Source organism: Mercenaria mercenaria, chromosome 9 (genome assembly GCF_021730395.1).
Source record: "Mercenaria mercenaria strain notata chromosome 9, MADL_Memer_1, whole genome shotgun sequence".
NCBI lineage: Eukaryota > Metazoa > Mollusca > Bivalvia > Venerida > Veneridae > Mercenaria > Mercenaria mercenaria.
The window spans coordinates 51,033,617-51,050,977 of NC_069369.1; the positions used below are offsets into that span (position 1 = coordinate 51,033,617).

The 17,361-nt window shown below is 31.1% G+C and overlaps 1 protein-coding gene and 1 long non-coding RNA gene across 2 annotated transcripts in view; one reads left to right on the forward strand and one right to left on the reverse strand.

Moving 5' to 3' along the window:
* Window positions 1-7,892: 7,892 nt before the first annotated feature.
* On the reverse strand, window positions 7,893-8,355 carry LOC123547972 (uncharacterized). The gene is made up of 2 exons (XR_006685779.2): window positions 8,214-8,355; window positions 7,893-7,980 (listed from the first exon to the last, which is right to left on the reverse strand). It is a non-coding gene; the product is annotated as an uncharacterized LOC123547972 (long non-coding RNA).
* A 7,278-nt stretch (window positions 8,356-15,633) lies between these two features.
* LOC123546185 (CUB and sushi domain-containing protein 1-like) overlaps window positions 15,634-17,361 on the forward strand; it is a 36,251-nt gene continuing 34,523 nt past the window's right edge. The window contains exon 1 of the mRNA XM_053550558.1: window positions 15,634-15,648. Coding sequence (XP_053406533.1) covers window positions 15,634-15,648 — 15 coding nt within the window. The remainder of the gene's footprint in view (window positions 15,649-17,361) is intronic.

The following is a 17,361-nucleotide window of genomic DNA, read 5'->3' on the forward strand; positions in this document are numbered from 1 at the left end:
CTTGCACTAGCATTTATCTCCATTGTAAAGTGCTAAATGGTAAAAAAGAAACATGGTTTTGGTTATTGCCTGTTTAAAGATACAAACCATTATGAATACTTTGTACAAAAGAAATCGATGTAAGTGTAAATAATGTCAGAGTAAGTTATCAAACTGAGAAAATATATTTAGCAGTTCTAGCTCCGTGTTTTGATATTCATCAGTCAATTATTCGTACTTATTTTGACATTTCCATTTTCCAAGCTTAAATCTGACTGGAGAAATTTCAAATATAAAGTCGCTGAAAATAAAGCAAAACTAGAAGAAAATAAAATGTTGATACTGTGCGCAACACAGTTCACGGCTTACAGTATAACATGTTACACATGCACTTTGTTATAGATAATGTCAGATTTAATACACTATGTCGTAAATGTTTGTGTTTTATTTTAACTTGTATTTTTGTATAATGTTTCTATTTTCTAATTAGAAATAGCAATCTGTTAATTTATTTGTAAGTGAAATTATTTTGTTCTCAACAACTATTTCTACTCCAGTTTCAGTCTGAGCTGTAACATTGCACTGCAAATTGCAAAGATCATTCTCACAACAGTGCTGGCAAATTGGAGTGGACCATGACATCTTACTGGAATCCTGTTTTGTCTTATTGTTTTAAAGGGAGGCAGTGTAAAAATCTGTTAGTATGTCAAAAGATCAAAAGATACAAAAAGAGCGGTGTTTGATTTATACTACAGATTAGTTATTTTAAACTTTTAATGGAGTCATAAAACGCATCGTCTCGTATTTAAGCACTTAAGGAGAATGTATTCTAAGTTTTATATATCTTAAGAACTCAATCAAACAAAATAAAATTGCTATTAGCCTTACCTCTTTTGTGGAATTTTAGATAATCTTATAGTGTACGTTTTCGTTTAACAGAGCCAAGATTCAAACAAGTATGAGATATTGCTCGAACATTTGTGATATGTAAGGTCTGAACTTACTTCATAGGGATTACAGAAGCTGGTGGTTTTGCATTATTTCATATTATACATGAATGCACAATCGTAACACAGAGGGCCTCTCTGATTCCGGTCAGGCAGTCTTTAATATGATAAAGTATAATGTTATTTTACATTCAACATTCTGAACAAAAAAGTGCCTTTGGACGAGTAGCCAGGAAGACTCTCGACTCCTTCAGTATGTGTCCGGATGAGTACGAGTACTAACAGAAAAATGTTATTTTTGTTTCTTTTTAAGAACTTTCTCTAATTACTGCACTTTTCGTTGGTCAAGTATTTCCTTCAAACCATTGTGGGGATTGTTGTAACAAATTAAACATAAAAATCTCTATTGCGGTGGTACTGTTATATACTACACTGGGAATTTAAGTACAATATATAATAGTTCGAAACGTTGACATTAAGCCTTTTATAATTATTTGGACATATATACCTTCACTTCCACATCCAACAATGTTACACAGATCAGAGGCGCATCGCTCAAATAAATTTGCAAATTTTTGCCGATATTTTGACGTCGCTGGTGAACGATGTATTGCTGCATTTCATAAAATAACAAATATCTAAACGTAACGTCTGATTTCCTGCAAAATATCAAACGTATTTTCCTTCCAACCATGCCTACAGCTACATATATTTATCCATAAACAACAGAGAGGAAAGGTATGCCACTTTGAAAAGAACACACATGACAAACAAACATCGATGTTCTATTTGCAATATAATGATTTTCTATCTTGTTTTACTACCTTCTTGAAACAGGAAGCTTCTTATATTAGTTCATAATGGAATTTCTCAAACAACTCGCACAAATGTCTTATCAGTATCCTGTCTATATGCGGTGTCTACTCCATGGTAATACAGTTGCAACCATTTTCGTTTAATTACATAATGTTCATATATTTTATATTTTTCCGATTTAAACAGTATAATTTATATAACATTTTATACAAGTTTTAGAATTTAAACGTTATTACGATTTCTTTTGCCTTTTTTATGGAAATAACAACCTGAAGACAAAAACATTACTACAGAAACCAATTTGTAAGAATAATTGGCATGTAAAAGAACAATTACTTTCGATTTGGTACAGCCTGTATTATAAAGACTTGTCCGTTTTGTGTTGTGAATTTCTCCACAGAGCACACCTGGGGCCGTATTCATAAAGCATCTAAAGTATAAGTATAAGAAATTGATTTTTTACTTAGGTATTACTTAGGTAAGAAATTTATTTTACTTAAGTATATTTGTTATTCATGAAACAACTTAATAAGTAATTCTTGGCTTTTAAAGGGAATTCCGATAGTTTTTTTATGCGCATCTTTCTGCGCAGCCGACACTTTCTATGAAAAACTGAACTGAAATCAAAATTTGTTAACACATATTACAGACAGTCTTAAATTTGAGGAATCTTGAATGAAATAACATTTTTGATAAGTTTTATCAGTAATAAAATGTTGATACCGGTTTATGTTGTATTGACAAGTATCATGCCTGACAGGTGTCTTGCTATTTTTGTGGTTGTGTTTTCACAATTCGCATTTTAGTACAAAGACAGTGTTGTTCATATAATGTAAAATAATTGACTTAGTACTGATAAGACATTATCACCTTTCAGATTATTTAGTATTCAATTATAGAAAGAATTAAGAATTTTTAAAACTTTTTTTAACTTCAAGCAGACATACATGTAATCAATTTGGCCAGTTTCGCGCCATTTTCCGTCCGAACAGGTGTTGTATTATAGCGGTCTTAACATAAAAATTAGCCTGGTGACCCATATATTTTTAGCCATTTTTATGCTCACAATACAATTATCTATACATAAGAAAAACAGGAAAAAATTCTATGAAAGAGTTTTTTCAAAATTTAAAAGAATGTTCTTCACTATGGGTATTTTTCACTGAAAAAAGTTCACAAAATAAATATGAAACAATATTTTTTTTTTCATTTGTACCCATTATTGTAAGGATAGAGTATTACAAATATGACTATGATGTCAAATAAGTATATGATAAAATCTGTAAAAAGGAAAAAACTTATTGTGCTGCCTTGATGTATATTTTGGTTGGTATTTATAAAAAAGCCGAAAATTATGAAAATGTTGAAAAATCGCTAGCAGTTTCAGCAACAGTGGGTGTGTTTAAAACAATTTTTCACAAAAACAAGCCTGGTGACCTATTGTTTTTATTTGTTCATTGTTTTCAGCACAACTTTTCCTATCATATATGTGAATTTAAAAAAATTCTATAAAAGGAAAAAAAAACTATAGGAATTCTCTTTAATGTGGACGAAAACATTAAAAAAAACAACAACATTAATTTCAGACAGATACAACATGCACAATTATGTTTAAAGTGCTTTTATCCGAAAAACTACACTTTAATTGTACTCACGACGCCTTTTTGTTTTCTGACTTAAGTCATTTCTTACGTCTCTTAAGTTTAAGCTGTTTTATGAATAGGACTTAAGTTTTTTACTTAGACTTAAGCTGAAATCAACACAAACTTAAGTAAATCTTCAACTTAAGTCAAAACTTATACTTAAGATGCTTTATGAATACGGCCCCTGAATTAAGTTTTGATTAAAGACCTAGATCCACTACTATATAAGTGCCCCCCTCCCCCAATTCCAATATACAACTCCCATCTTATCTGCTGCTTATCAGCGATTATGTAACGGTAATTGATTAGAGGGTAATTAGCACAGCAGGGGTCACAACTAGACCATGAAGATGTGTGCATTGGAGTTGAAAGAAATTAATTTTCCTTCAGTGAATGTAGAATAATAATAATAATTATGATTATTTTTATATTATATAAATAATAATAATTATTATTCTAATGTTATATTGATAATAATAATAATAATTATTATTATTATCATTACTATTATTATATAATATTACATATAAAATAATAAAAGACAAGTAATAACATTGAAAATAATAATGATAATAAAACACAGGTATAGTGAGAACTCAATTAGTTCTTTGCGTTGACAAACAATATTTTCCGATATCATAATTATTATTAAAAAGGTCATATTGATAAAAGTGATCCTTCCATTATATCTATATAGAATACTTACAAAAAGAATAGGAAAATGATTTTCTCGTATACATGCATTCACCATTATTTGAATATAATACTACTGGGTAAAATCAAATTATTGTCTTCCATCTATTCTGATTTTTCAATTTCAGTAAGTTGCCCAATGTGTATTTTTTTAATGCTTTACTTTGTAACACTGAAATGCACATTTTGTTTTTAATTTTAGACAAATTTATTTAATAACAGTATTCTGCAAGCTTTAGATGAGTGAAAGTCACATTTTTCTGAAATATCACAATTCTCCAGACAGAATTTGAATAAAAAAACTTGCTTATTTCCTAAAGAAAGTTTCTCGTTATTTTATTATTGTGAAAATAAGTTTCTTATTATTTCATTATTGTGTTTGATCAACAAATATTTTTTCTTTACATAGAAAAGCCAAAAATAGGTATAACTTTAAAAGTTATCAATAATTATTAAATTGATTACACTGTTTCCCCTTCTCACAAAATGATACACTTGTAAGGTAGAATGTCTCTCCAATAAACAATGACCCTTGTTTATTGGAACCATACTGTGATGGTCATTAGCCCCCAACTGTTCTGGTGAAGACAGAAATCCCTTGGCCCACTGCCAAAATCTAGGTCTTTAAGTTAACAAAATCAAGTAAGTATCTTCTCTGTACCACAATGTGTTTAAACTAACTTTAAGTTAGCTATTTTATGCATAAAGAAACGTGTGATGTGGTCTAGCAAATACACGCTCCTCAACCATCTGACTGAATAGACAATATTGGTTTCAGAAATACAATCTGTAGATCAAAGGTTACAAAGGATGAAAAAAGTTCGTTCTTACAAGAACAATAACCAGTGCATCAACAAGAAAAGTACGACATTGATAGTTTTGCATTCATATACAATGCTGATATGATATTGCTGATATTAATTTTCGTTAAATGCTAGATTCTCTTAGTAGAGAAAATACAATTTATTCCGATGAACAATATTCATATTGTTCAACTATTTAAAAAAGAATAATCATTTCATTCATTGATAATGACACAAGCATTTTTGACATAACCTACTTGTACGTGCAACTGCATTGTAAGATCAAACAACTAACTTCTAAATATATTGCAATACCCCAGGGTTTTAAATTTACTACCTTGAAATTTAGTGAATGTTGCCTTTATCTATAACGTTGTATAAAAATACAAACTTTTACCATGTTTACCTGATGGTATATATTCGTCTCACCTTGTACATGGATAAAACGCATAACATGATTATAGTAATGACCTGTATGATTGCTTGTCATCTCAGTCAAATAATATATCTGCTTCTTTAACATGAACGCATTGCCTTTGTACTATTGCAGTTTTACACAGTCACGTAATCCCTTTCATAACTTTCAAATGTCTGTTTGGATGCACTAATGAACGTGTATATATAAAGTAATGTATTAATATGGATGAATAAAGATAATAATTATTACTGTCGTTATTATATATGTCGATTTTAATAATAAGAAGAACTTTACCAAAGTATGTGGCAATAATTTTCTAGCATGATATTAAACATACCTTCATTCTTACCTGCCCTAGACACGTTGTATTATTGAATTATGATTAATTTTCTTACTTCGTATTTGATATACGTACTTTTCTGTTAAAAATAATACATGATGAAGTCCATCTTGTGATTTGTCCCTTTATAACAGAAGTAATTATATGTTAAAATGAGTACTTTCTTGGTATTTCATGTCAAGATTTCTTCCCTATAAATAAGAAATCAGTCCTATCGTTCCAATTTCGTTTTCCCTAGACAACATATTTATTTGTTCTTTAATGAAAATTATTCAAGTTTTATTTTATTTGCTGAAATAACCCGCTTAAATTAATGAATTGCAGATTGCTAAAACAATCCATGCAATAATCAGCCTAACAATTGAAACTTCTATACAATAATTTATGTTAATTAATTTGTATGATTCAATCATTGTTTGATTTTTACCGGCCGCAAACGCCACGTTTAAGCACAAATTTGAAGTTGTCATGGCAGACTATTTTTCCTAACCCTATATTCGGTAACAAAAATCACTTTAGTTATATTGTAGTCATTTACTTACTGTAAATAACTGTAAAAAATGTAGCCATTTACTTACTGTAAATAACTGTAAAAAATGTAGCCATTTACTTACTGTAAATTATCAACTTTTATAACACATATCAATAGGTGCCTCCGTGGCCAAGTGGTTAATATCAATGAGTTACAATCACTTGCTCCTCACTACTTTCGGTTAGTTTTAAACTTCTCTTTCATGAGAGAAAGCCATTTATCTTGCTTGCGGAAGGTCGATGATTCTATCATGTGCCTACTTGCTTATTTACATTGATTTTGTATGAAAATAATTTGATGTTATTGATATAACTAACAGGTATCGCATAAGGCCTAAAATGTTTTATATCCATGTTAAAAGGAATTCCTATAGTTTTTATGCGCATCTTTCTGCACAGCCGACACTGTCTATGGAAAATTGAAGTGAAGTCAACATTTGTTGAAACATGTGGCAGACAATCTAAAATATGAAGAATCTTGAATAAAATAACCATTTTTAATAAGTTTTATCAGTAATCAAATGTTGATACTGGTTTATGTTGAACTGACATGAATCATGCCTGACATGTATCTTGCCATTTTTGTGGCTGTGTTTTGACAGCGCATTTTAGCTCAAAGACAGTGTTGTTCATATAATGTTAGACAATTAACTTTGTATTGATAAAATAATATATCCTTTCATATTATTAAGTATTCAATTATAGAAAGAATTAAGATTTGTTAAAACTTTTTTAACTTCTAGCAGATATATATGTTATCAATTTGGTCAGGTTCGTGCCATTTTTCGCCCGACAGGTGTTGTATTCAAGCGGTCTTAACATAAAATTTAGCCTGGTGACCCATATATTTTTAAGCATATTTATGTTCACAATACAATTATTTATACACAAGAAAAACAGGAAAAAAATCCATGAAACAGTTTTTTTTTTCAAAATTAAAAAAAAATCTTCACTATGGGTATTTTCCGTTGAAAAAAGTTCACAAAAGTGAATATGAAACAAGATTATTTTTACACTTGTACCCATGATTGTAATGATATAGTATTACAAATATGACTATGATATCAAATACGTATATAATAAAATCTGTAACAAGAATAAACCCTATTGTGCTGTCGTGATGCATATTTTGGTTGGTATTTATAAAAAAGCAGAAAATTATGAAAATGTTGAAAAATCGCTGGCAGTTTCAGCAATAGTGGGTGTGTTCAAAACAATCACAAAAACAAGCCTGGTGACCCATTGTTTTTTGTTGACTGTTTTCAGCACAAATTTTCCTATCATATATGTGAATCTGAAAAAAAATCTATGAAAGGAAAAAACTATAGGAATTCTCTTTAATCTCTCCACAAGTTATTGAACCAGTGTAACAGTATGCCAATCACTTGATGTATTTAGTTAAGTTTAGATCACACTTTGTTTCTAAGGTGCAAGATAGTAATTCGTCGATGTTTTAAAACTATACTGAAAAGAGATTTACTAAATTACTTTGCAGACGGAGCTGTGAAAACACATTTATTTAGGAAGGGCCTAAATTGTCCACCTATCATCTTATAGTACAGTTGTATTTTACCGGTATTATCAAATTGATTTTCATGAAATTTATGTGCGGAAAAAAGTAAGTCACTATGTAGTGGTGGGTCTTTAAATGGAAAGGAAATTCTTTTTTATCACCCTCTCCGTCATTATATATGTTTTTAAAAAGAAAATGAAGTAGGGAAGTCGATAATATCAATGAAATTTTAATACAATGAATTACGACAAGTCATTTGGGACAATCCGTTGAATCATCTGCATGGCTATAGTCATCCTACAAGAAAATAGAATGCTGATATTGAACGCAACACGGTTTGCGGCTTGCAGTATACATGTGAAACCTTGTACATGTACTTTGTTATAGATAATGTTAAATCATTAACTATGTCGTAAAATGTTTGTAGTTTACTTTACCTTACATTTTTGTATACTGTTACTTTTTTCTAATTAAAAATCAATATCAAAAATCTTTCAATTTATTTATAACTGAGACTATTTTGTTCTCACCAACTATTGCTACTCCAGTTTCAGTCTGTGCTGTAACACTGCACTGCAAATTGCAAAGATCATTCTCACAACAGTGCTGGCAAATTGGAGTGGACCTTGACATCTTACTGGAATTCGTCCTTGTTCTGTCTGATCGTTTTAAAGAGAGACACTGTAAAAAATGTTAGTAAATCAAATGATACAAAAACGGTGTTTCATTTATACTACAGAATAGTTATATTAAACTTTTAATGGATTCATAAAACGCGTGGTCTCGTATTTAAGCACATAAAAAGTAAATGATTACATTTATAGTAACTATTCAAATTCCTCATGGTAAAAATAATCTGATAAGTTTTGTTGTATTAGTGTTTAACATAATACTGGAGGTGCTTCGTAAAGAAATCGCATCTCATTCAGTGACAAAACGTCCTTGCAAAAAAAAGCTGACAATTTGATAATATAGTGTTTTATTTACTTTCTTCTTCGACTCTTTCTCTAGAAAGAAACATATTTTATCTGAAAAACAGTTTTCTTTCCTAGATTTTAGTGACACTTGCCTCTTAGAACTAAAACAATATAAATTATGTATTCAACTAGAAGTTCTGTCAGTACTTCTTTTTCAGACAGTTATTCTAAATAGTTTCCTGATAGTGATATTTGTACCGCATACAAACTAAATTATACAAATGTGTCATGATTTGGATACGTGCACGAAATTTGCTCATATAATTGTATATCATATAATACAGGGAACTTCCATTGTTTAGTACGAATACAGGGAACTTCTGTTGTTCGGTACTATCATCAATTAAATATGAAAAAGAGACGCTACTTTTTTTAAAATCATGGACAAAGCATGATTACTTTTACATTCCGTTGTGAATCGATCATATAGACCACCCCAGTCATATTTCTCAATGCTGCAGCTCTACCACATGAAAGAATAAATTATGATTTACGCTTGATAATAAAGCCGTGCAATAAAGTTTGAATTAAGGCGGCAGAAGAAATGTATTCTAAGTTTTATATATCTTAAGTGCTCTGTCAAACAGGAGAAAATTGCTATAAGCCTTACTACTTTTGTGGAATTGTAGATTATCTTGTAGTTTAAGTTTACGTTCAAAAGAGCTAAGATTCAAATAAGTATGAGATACTGCTAAAACATTTGTGATATGTAAGGTTTGAACTTACTTCATAGCGATTACATAAGCTGATGGTTTTGCATTCGTCCATATTATACGTGAATGCACAATCGTAACACAGAGGGCCTCTCTCGTTCCGGTCAGGCAGTCTTTAATATGATAAAGTATAATGTTATTTTACATTCAACATTCTGAACAAGACGGGGACTTTGGACGAGTAGCCAGGAAGACTCTCGGCTCTTTCAGTATGTGTCTGGATGAGGTCGAGTATTAACATGAAAATGTTATTTTTGCTTCTTTTTAAAAATAAGAAATGATTCAGACGGACATAATTCCATCTAAATTAAAAAGGATCGTAACGACTAAAGACGAAGACGTTTACAGAACAAGCAATGCTTCAAAAGTCAACTGACAAATTTAACGGATAAGTAGATCGGTTACAGTGTGTAATATGGAATATAATGTAAGCAAAACTGAAATATTTTAGTACCGTTGCGTTGTGCAGAAATGCGGATGGCTGATTGGAAATAGTAAAATATGTATAGAGTAAAACATTTAATATTATCTATTGTAAATAAGTTCAACTGCTGTTATTATTTTTGTAAAACACTGCGGAATATTTCTATATAGATGGTGTTCATGAAAATGCAATTATCTTAATAATGTAGTGAAAATCATGCTATTGTGCACGCCCTCTAGACCTGGGTTGAGCAGAATTCCGCATTTCCATTGAAGATGGATGCTTCGTACTTGCATACGCATAAGTCATTTAGTAGAAATATAAAATCGGATAGCTAGAAACTCGATCGCTTTATATTACTGCAATACGCATGTTGGGATCTCTGTCAGCCCAGTTGAAATAATTATTAATACTAGGTTTTAAAATTGATCATTGTTTTATTTTAGTCTTAATAAAAGTGTATAAAAAAGTGTAATTCATCGAATGAAACACATCCGATAATCATAAATGATAACATTTGGTGAAATATTTGTTCGTACTTTCTCTTATTATGTACTTTTCGTCGGTCAAGTACTTCATTCAAATTATTAAACTCACTGACCTCCAGATTTTGGCTAAAATGATCTTTCTTAAGAATTGAAGTTTGGTCATATTATGAACATTAGACTATGAGTTTTTGTTTTTAAACTATCTTAAAAATGCCAAGTCAAGAAAAAAGATGCCCGCGTCGGGGAATCGATCCCAGGCCGCCGCGGCTATGAAGACGTTACTGCTGCCTTTACCAATATCGCCATGGAGAATTATATAACGACTGTTAAATACAGGTATTTATAATTAAGGCAGTTTACCTCGAATAAAGCGTTATAAACGATATTTTGATTTTCATTGTAAAAATTAGTAAAATCAACTAATTCTTAATATGTGTTTCCATAACATATAGTCTGTCAGTTATTAAATTTCAAAGCATTCTTAAGAAATATAAGTGTAAACATTACTTTCCTGATACTTTATCTTTTTTTTTCGTATGTCAGTCATTGATCTGGAGGCCATGCCTTTAGAGGGAGTTTTGTACAATTTAAACATGAAAAAATCTCTACTGAGGGGATACAGTATGTATAACACCGAGGACATAATTACAATATATGATAATGTTTAGACATATATACACCTTCGCTTCCACATCCATCAAACTTACACAGATCAGAGGTGCAGCACTCGAGACAATTTGCGGATTTCTTTTTGACGTCGCTAAAAAATATTTAAACGTAACGCTGATTTTCTGAAAAGCATTAAACGTATTTTCCCTCCAATTATGTCTACAACTCCATAGTTTTGCAGAAACAACGTATAAAAAAGGTGCACCAATTTTAAATACCATAGTGATTAACCAACTTTAATGCCTTGTTTGCATTACCATGACCTCCTTAATGTTTTGTTAATACATACTTGAAAGAGGGAGCTTTTTACAGTATTTCTCAACATCACGCACAAAATCTTTTATGTATCTTGCCTGTTGAAGTTTTATACGTAAATGCATATGCTGCAATTACGTCATGACAAAGTTACGACCATTTTCATTTAATCACAACATGTTCATGTTTTTTTTTTATTTTTCCGATTTTGTCGCGAAGTGCGAGAGAAATTTGTAATATTTACTCTTCTAGCCTAAAACCTAGCTTACATTTGTTTTTGATAAGCTTATAATTAGCTTTTTCGACAGTATTACTCATAGATTGGCTATTCAGCTTTGCCTCTCTCCAAATTTGGGAGTTGTTTTTTGATTTGCACACGGCACTAGTTTTTTCTAGAGAAGAGAGGAGATATATTCGGTATTTAACCCAGACAACATCTAAAATTTTACAGAGATTTTAATATAGAAAATTTCAAAGATATTTGTTACAAAAGAGGAATAAACTGTAGAAAACTAACACTGTTGTTCAAAAATTTATTTAACTGTTTCTAGTGTAGCGAAAAGGAAAAAATAGTCACGGGTCGCTACATTAATTGATTATACATGTTTTATAATTTGAACGTTATACTTCTTCTAACGTTTTATTTTTTCAGGAAAATAACAAAAGATAAAAGCTTAACCGTAAGTTACAAGTTGAAACAACTTACTTTTAAATCGATTTTTGAAAATTACTTGTCAGTTATGTGTTGTGAATTTCTCTACATAGCATACCTAAATCATGTTTCGATTATTAAAATCAAGCAAGTATTTTTTGTCAATGTATTGCAATTAACTTTAAGTTAGCTAAATATGCATAAAGAAGCGTGTACTGCTTTCATGTACACGGCACACTTTAAAGTAAAATCGAGTATAATATGGCCTAGAAAATACACTCTTCTAAACTATGTGACTGAATATAAAATATTGCCTTTAGGAGTACAATTTATATAGCAAAAGTAACAATGGGCAGAAAGACAGTTGGTACCTACAAGAAAAGTAAACCAATGATTAAGAAAACATAATTACGCTGTGTTTGTAACATTGTCTGCTTTCAATGTTACTACACATGGATCTGTAAGTGGTGAGCTTAATTAGTGTTAGCACTAGACTAGCTCTAAGACTATGGTATATCTTTTTACATTTTAATGATTGAATGTAGTTAACTGAGCTAGTCTATGTCCAATATCATTCCTCTATGAACATCTCTAATTTAGACTAGCTTTAGTCTCTATGAAATGGTATTTGAAAAATAAGGAAAAATGTAAAATATATCATTATTAGTCTAGTGACTAGTCTATGTTAGCACCATTTGCACTAATTGGTCATTGATAATTCCTCCATGTGTTATTCATGAAGGGAAATGAGGAACTTGTAACAAAATAGATTACAGATCCCAGTAGAAAACATTCAAGTCGTTTTGTATTATTTCGAATATTCGTGAAGATGCCTTTTTTATCATTATGTTTTTGCATTCCGTATCCATTGTTCTTCTTTATCCTATTCATTTTCTTCTCTCTTATCCTTGTACTTGTATCTTTCATTGATGAAATGTATATAGTAGAACATACTTGTTTTTATTTATATTTTGTTATTCACGTCATGTTTATATACATGTATATGCATTTAACTAATGATATTATCTTTGATATAATACAAAATGTTTATCTTCTGCCCAATTTCTGTGTCGTTGTGTTTTAAAAACAATGATAAATACTGAAGAAAAAATGAAATATGTCTGTTGTAAAAATAAACAAAAAATTCAATGCCATCGCTGAGTTTCGAACCCATACTGGAAAAGAACTGTTGAACATTATCAGCGTGCTTTACCTCTGACCTAATTTGAATCGATACGAAAATTGATAATATTGTTTGGCAAGTTACAAAAATGATGAATTCCCTGTGCTTCATTAAAATCTATTCTAGCATTTATGCTAATGAAATGTGACATATTATGTGAAATTTAGTCACTATCCAGTTTAAAGAATGACATCCGTAGAACCAGTTTTGAACCTAAATCGTAAACAAGCGTAGGTGTAAGGCTGAGGCGAGCAGAATTTATATAAAAGACAAATAGATAATTTCAGTACATCTAAAGTTTTGAAGAGGAATATTGTCATGCTAATGAAACGTAACAAAGCATAAACTTCACCGTCAACTCATGTGTAAATAATTTTGTCTGAACCTTTATAGCTCACCTGTCACGTAGTGTCAGGGTGAGCTTTTGTGATCGCATTTTGTCAATCGTCCGTCCGTCGTCCGTTCACATTTTCCTTTTGAACAAGATAGATACCACATTTTGCTATCAATTTTAATCAAACTTGCACACAACTTGTACTGGCATCAGATTTCGGTTCCTTTCGAAAACTGGCCAGATCCCATCATGGGTGTTAGAGTTATGGCCCCTTAAAGGGCCAAAATTTATTATTTTTGGCTTGTAAACATGATAGAGACGATATTTTGCAATCAACTTTAATTAAACTTATACACAACTTAAATTGGCATAATATCTCGGTTTCTTTCGAAAATTGGCTAGATCTCGTCATGGGTTCCAGAGTTATGGCCCCTTAAAGGGCCAAAATTTGCAATTTTTGGCTTTTGAACACAATAGAGACCATATTTTGCAATAAACTTTAATCAAACTTGTACATAACTTGTATTGGCATAAGATCTCAAATCCTTTTGAAAACTGGCCAGATCCCATCATAGGTTCCAGAGTTATGGCCCCTTAAAGGACCAAACTTTACTATTTTTGGCTTGTGAACACGATAGAGACCACATTTTGCAAACAACCTTTATTAAACTTGCACAAAACTTGTATTGGCATGAGATCTCGGTTTCTTTCGAAAACTGGCCAGCTCCCATCATAGTTTATAGAGTTATGGCCCCTTGAAGGACCAAAATTTGCTATTTTGGCTTTTGCAGCCATACAGAGACTTCATTTATGGTTTGATTTGATACAAACTTGCAAATTATCTTAAAAACAATAAACCTTGGATTCCATGATGAATCTGTCCGATCCAATCATAGGTTCCGGAGTTACGGCCCCTGATTGACCATTGAAAGAGTCAAAATTTGTTAATGTTTACCTTGTGAACACGATAGAAGTGACATTTTATATTTGATTTTAACCACACTTACACACAACTTAAGTCAAAATAAGATCTCAGTTCCTTTCGAAAACGGCTAGATTCCATTATGGGTTCTGGAGTTACTGGCCCTGAAAGGGCCAAAATTTTCTAGTTTGGCCGTTCAGCCATACAGAAGTTTCATTTATGCTTTAATTTGATATAGACTCGCACAGAATAATTATCTTGATGATTTTTAGGCCTAGATCGAAATTGGGTCATGACGGATCAAAATCTAGGTCATTAGGTCAATTCAAAGGAAAAGTTTATAACAACCTATAGACCACATTTATAACCCTATCTTCATGAAACTAGGTCAGAATGTTTTTTTGATGATTTCTAGGCCAAATTTTAATCTGGGTCATATAGGGTTAAAGACTAGGTCAACCAGTTTAATCAAAGGAAGAACTTGTTAACACTCTTGAGGCCACATTTAAGACCCTATTTTCACGAAACTTGGTCAGAATGTTTATCTTGGTGATTCTTAATGCGAAACTGCGTCATAGGGGGTCAAAAACTAGGTCACACGTTCAAATTAAAGGAATAGTTTGTTAAAAGTCTTGTTCATTTGATGTGCATGAAACTTGGTCAAAATGTTTTGTGCATGAAATATCGCATGAAATTTTAGCTTGTTTACACTCAAGAGGCCATGTTTTTTTGGTCCAATCTTAATGAAAATTTGTCAGAATATTTGTCTCCATGAAATCATGAAACATGTTTACACTGTAATTGTGTGTTATTCCGGCGAGCGGCTTATGGCCATTTTGGCCCTCTTGTTTGTACATTTGTACGACAGTACATTGTATTTGCTATCATCCAAATTAGTCATGAAATTACTACAGCACATTCAAAAATTACTATTTCGGAGCCATCAGGAACAGGTTCATGACATCTCATGAACGGACTCATCAAGCCGTGTCTGCTGTTAATTTACTTTGTTGCTTTCTATGCTTCAGACGGATATCTTAATAGACTATATAGTAAAAAATCGCCTATAGTTTTTTGTATTAAAGTTGTTTGGTCATACGGCCAGATTCATATCTTTGAGTCACTTTGAAATCTTCACATTCAGATGAGTACCTTTCTAAATTTCGTTTAATTAGTCAAGTACTTTTTTTGATATCTAGTAGATAGTTTAAGCAACGAATAACTCCTGTTATGAACAACACAGACATACTCATGTAAATTGTTCTTATCTTATTCTGAACTTAACTACTTCTTATTTGACCGATTCCTTATCTGATCTGTATAGCATTACAATATGGAGAGGGTAAAGGTAAGTTCATATTACTATTCTCATTTTTTTTCAATACTAGGTAATTCACCTTTCGAATATCCTTGTACGGAATTTTGATAGAATTGCCGGTTGTAAGATCCCCTGAGCACAAAATGAGCATTGTGTTACCCCTGTGTCCGTCCCCAATAATTGTTTAATGAAACACCGTGTTACCACTCTAAAAGCTAAATGCTTTACTTGATCTATATAAAGACAGTTCAAAATGTCTGCATTTACGTTCTGGGTTATCTGGAGTCAGAAACTGGGTTTAAGGTAAAAGCATAGAAAAATCTTGTTAACTATTACTACTTGGTAGTTATGAAACATAGTCATAATGTTTGTCTTTATATAATCTCAACCAAGTTTGGAAAAAGGTTATTTTGACAAAAGTTTATCCTTCCTCTATATGAAACCTAGTCGAAATATGTGTCTTCATAAACCAACTCGAATTTGGAACTGAAAATCTAGGTCATTAACTAAATTCAAATCGAATAAACGCCTTCTAACCACCCCAGAGCCTAAAGTTTCTACTTGATATCCGTGTAACTTTACCAGAATGTCGTTATGAAATATAGGTACATTGTGTAATGTTCTAAAACGGGTTATTTGATGTAAAGCGCTAGGTCATTAGGTGAGGTTATAAACAAACCGTGTAAACACTCTAGAGGCCAAAGTTTCTACCTGGTTTCCATGAAACTGCCAACATGATTATTTTTATAAAGTTGATATCGAAACTAGATAAAAAAGAAAACCAAGTCACTGTAACAAATAAGCATTGTTAACACTTCAAAGTCCACATTTTCTACCAGATCTTGACCAAACTATCAAAGTGGTTGGGCTTTCTTGAAATCTATGTCAAGTTCAGAGAAGTAAGAAAAAGGTCAGGCGAGCGATATAGTTCCTTTATGGCCTACGTGTTTAAAGTGTGGATAGATAAAGAATTTTATATTTCCTTTTCTATCAAACTAATGATAAGTAAACTTGACCTAGTGTAAACGTTTTTACCAAATTATAATATACAGGCACTAACTAGCAATAAATACTTTTTTCTTAAATGTTACCATGATCGTATTTATGCTAGTATTTTTATAATCGTAAACTAGAAGTTATCGTACTTTCATTTATTTCATATTTCAAGATTTTATAACATGGTGCATAATTTACATATATAAAACAAAAAAGCAGGTTTGGCAACAGAAGAAAAAGATGGAAGTTAAACAGCATTAAATGATAAATGGTGTTATTAATAACACAGATAAAACCAGCCATAAGTTCAGTAAATAAGATTTTTATAAAGGGTTGCTTTAATAAGAGATTTACAATAAAAATATATCATTGAAAGAAATAGCTTTGATTAAAAATTTGTGTATATAATTAGAAGGAAAAGTAAGAAATATTAAACAATGTCACAACATTAAAATATAAGGATGACACAAAAAAGGAAACTAATCCTTATTTCAATTACGGTCCTTTATCGAAAGCTAGCCTGACACAAGAAACAACAACAGATATTGTTTTATTAAATGAAAAGAAAATTGGCACTATTAAGCTTAAGATCATTATTATCGCAGACAGAAAATGGACTATCACAGAGTTATCATTATTCTCTACAGGCTATTAAAGATGTAGAAAAAATTGCTATATATTTTGGAAACAATTACCAAAAACTAAAACAACAAGATATTGAATCATATTGGGCTATTTGTAGTATTA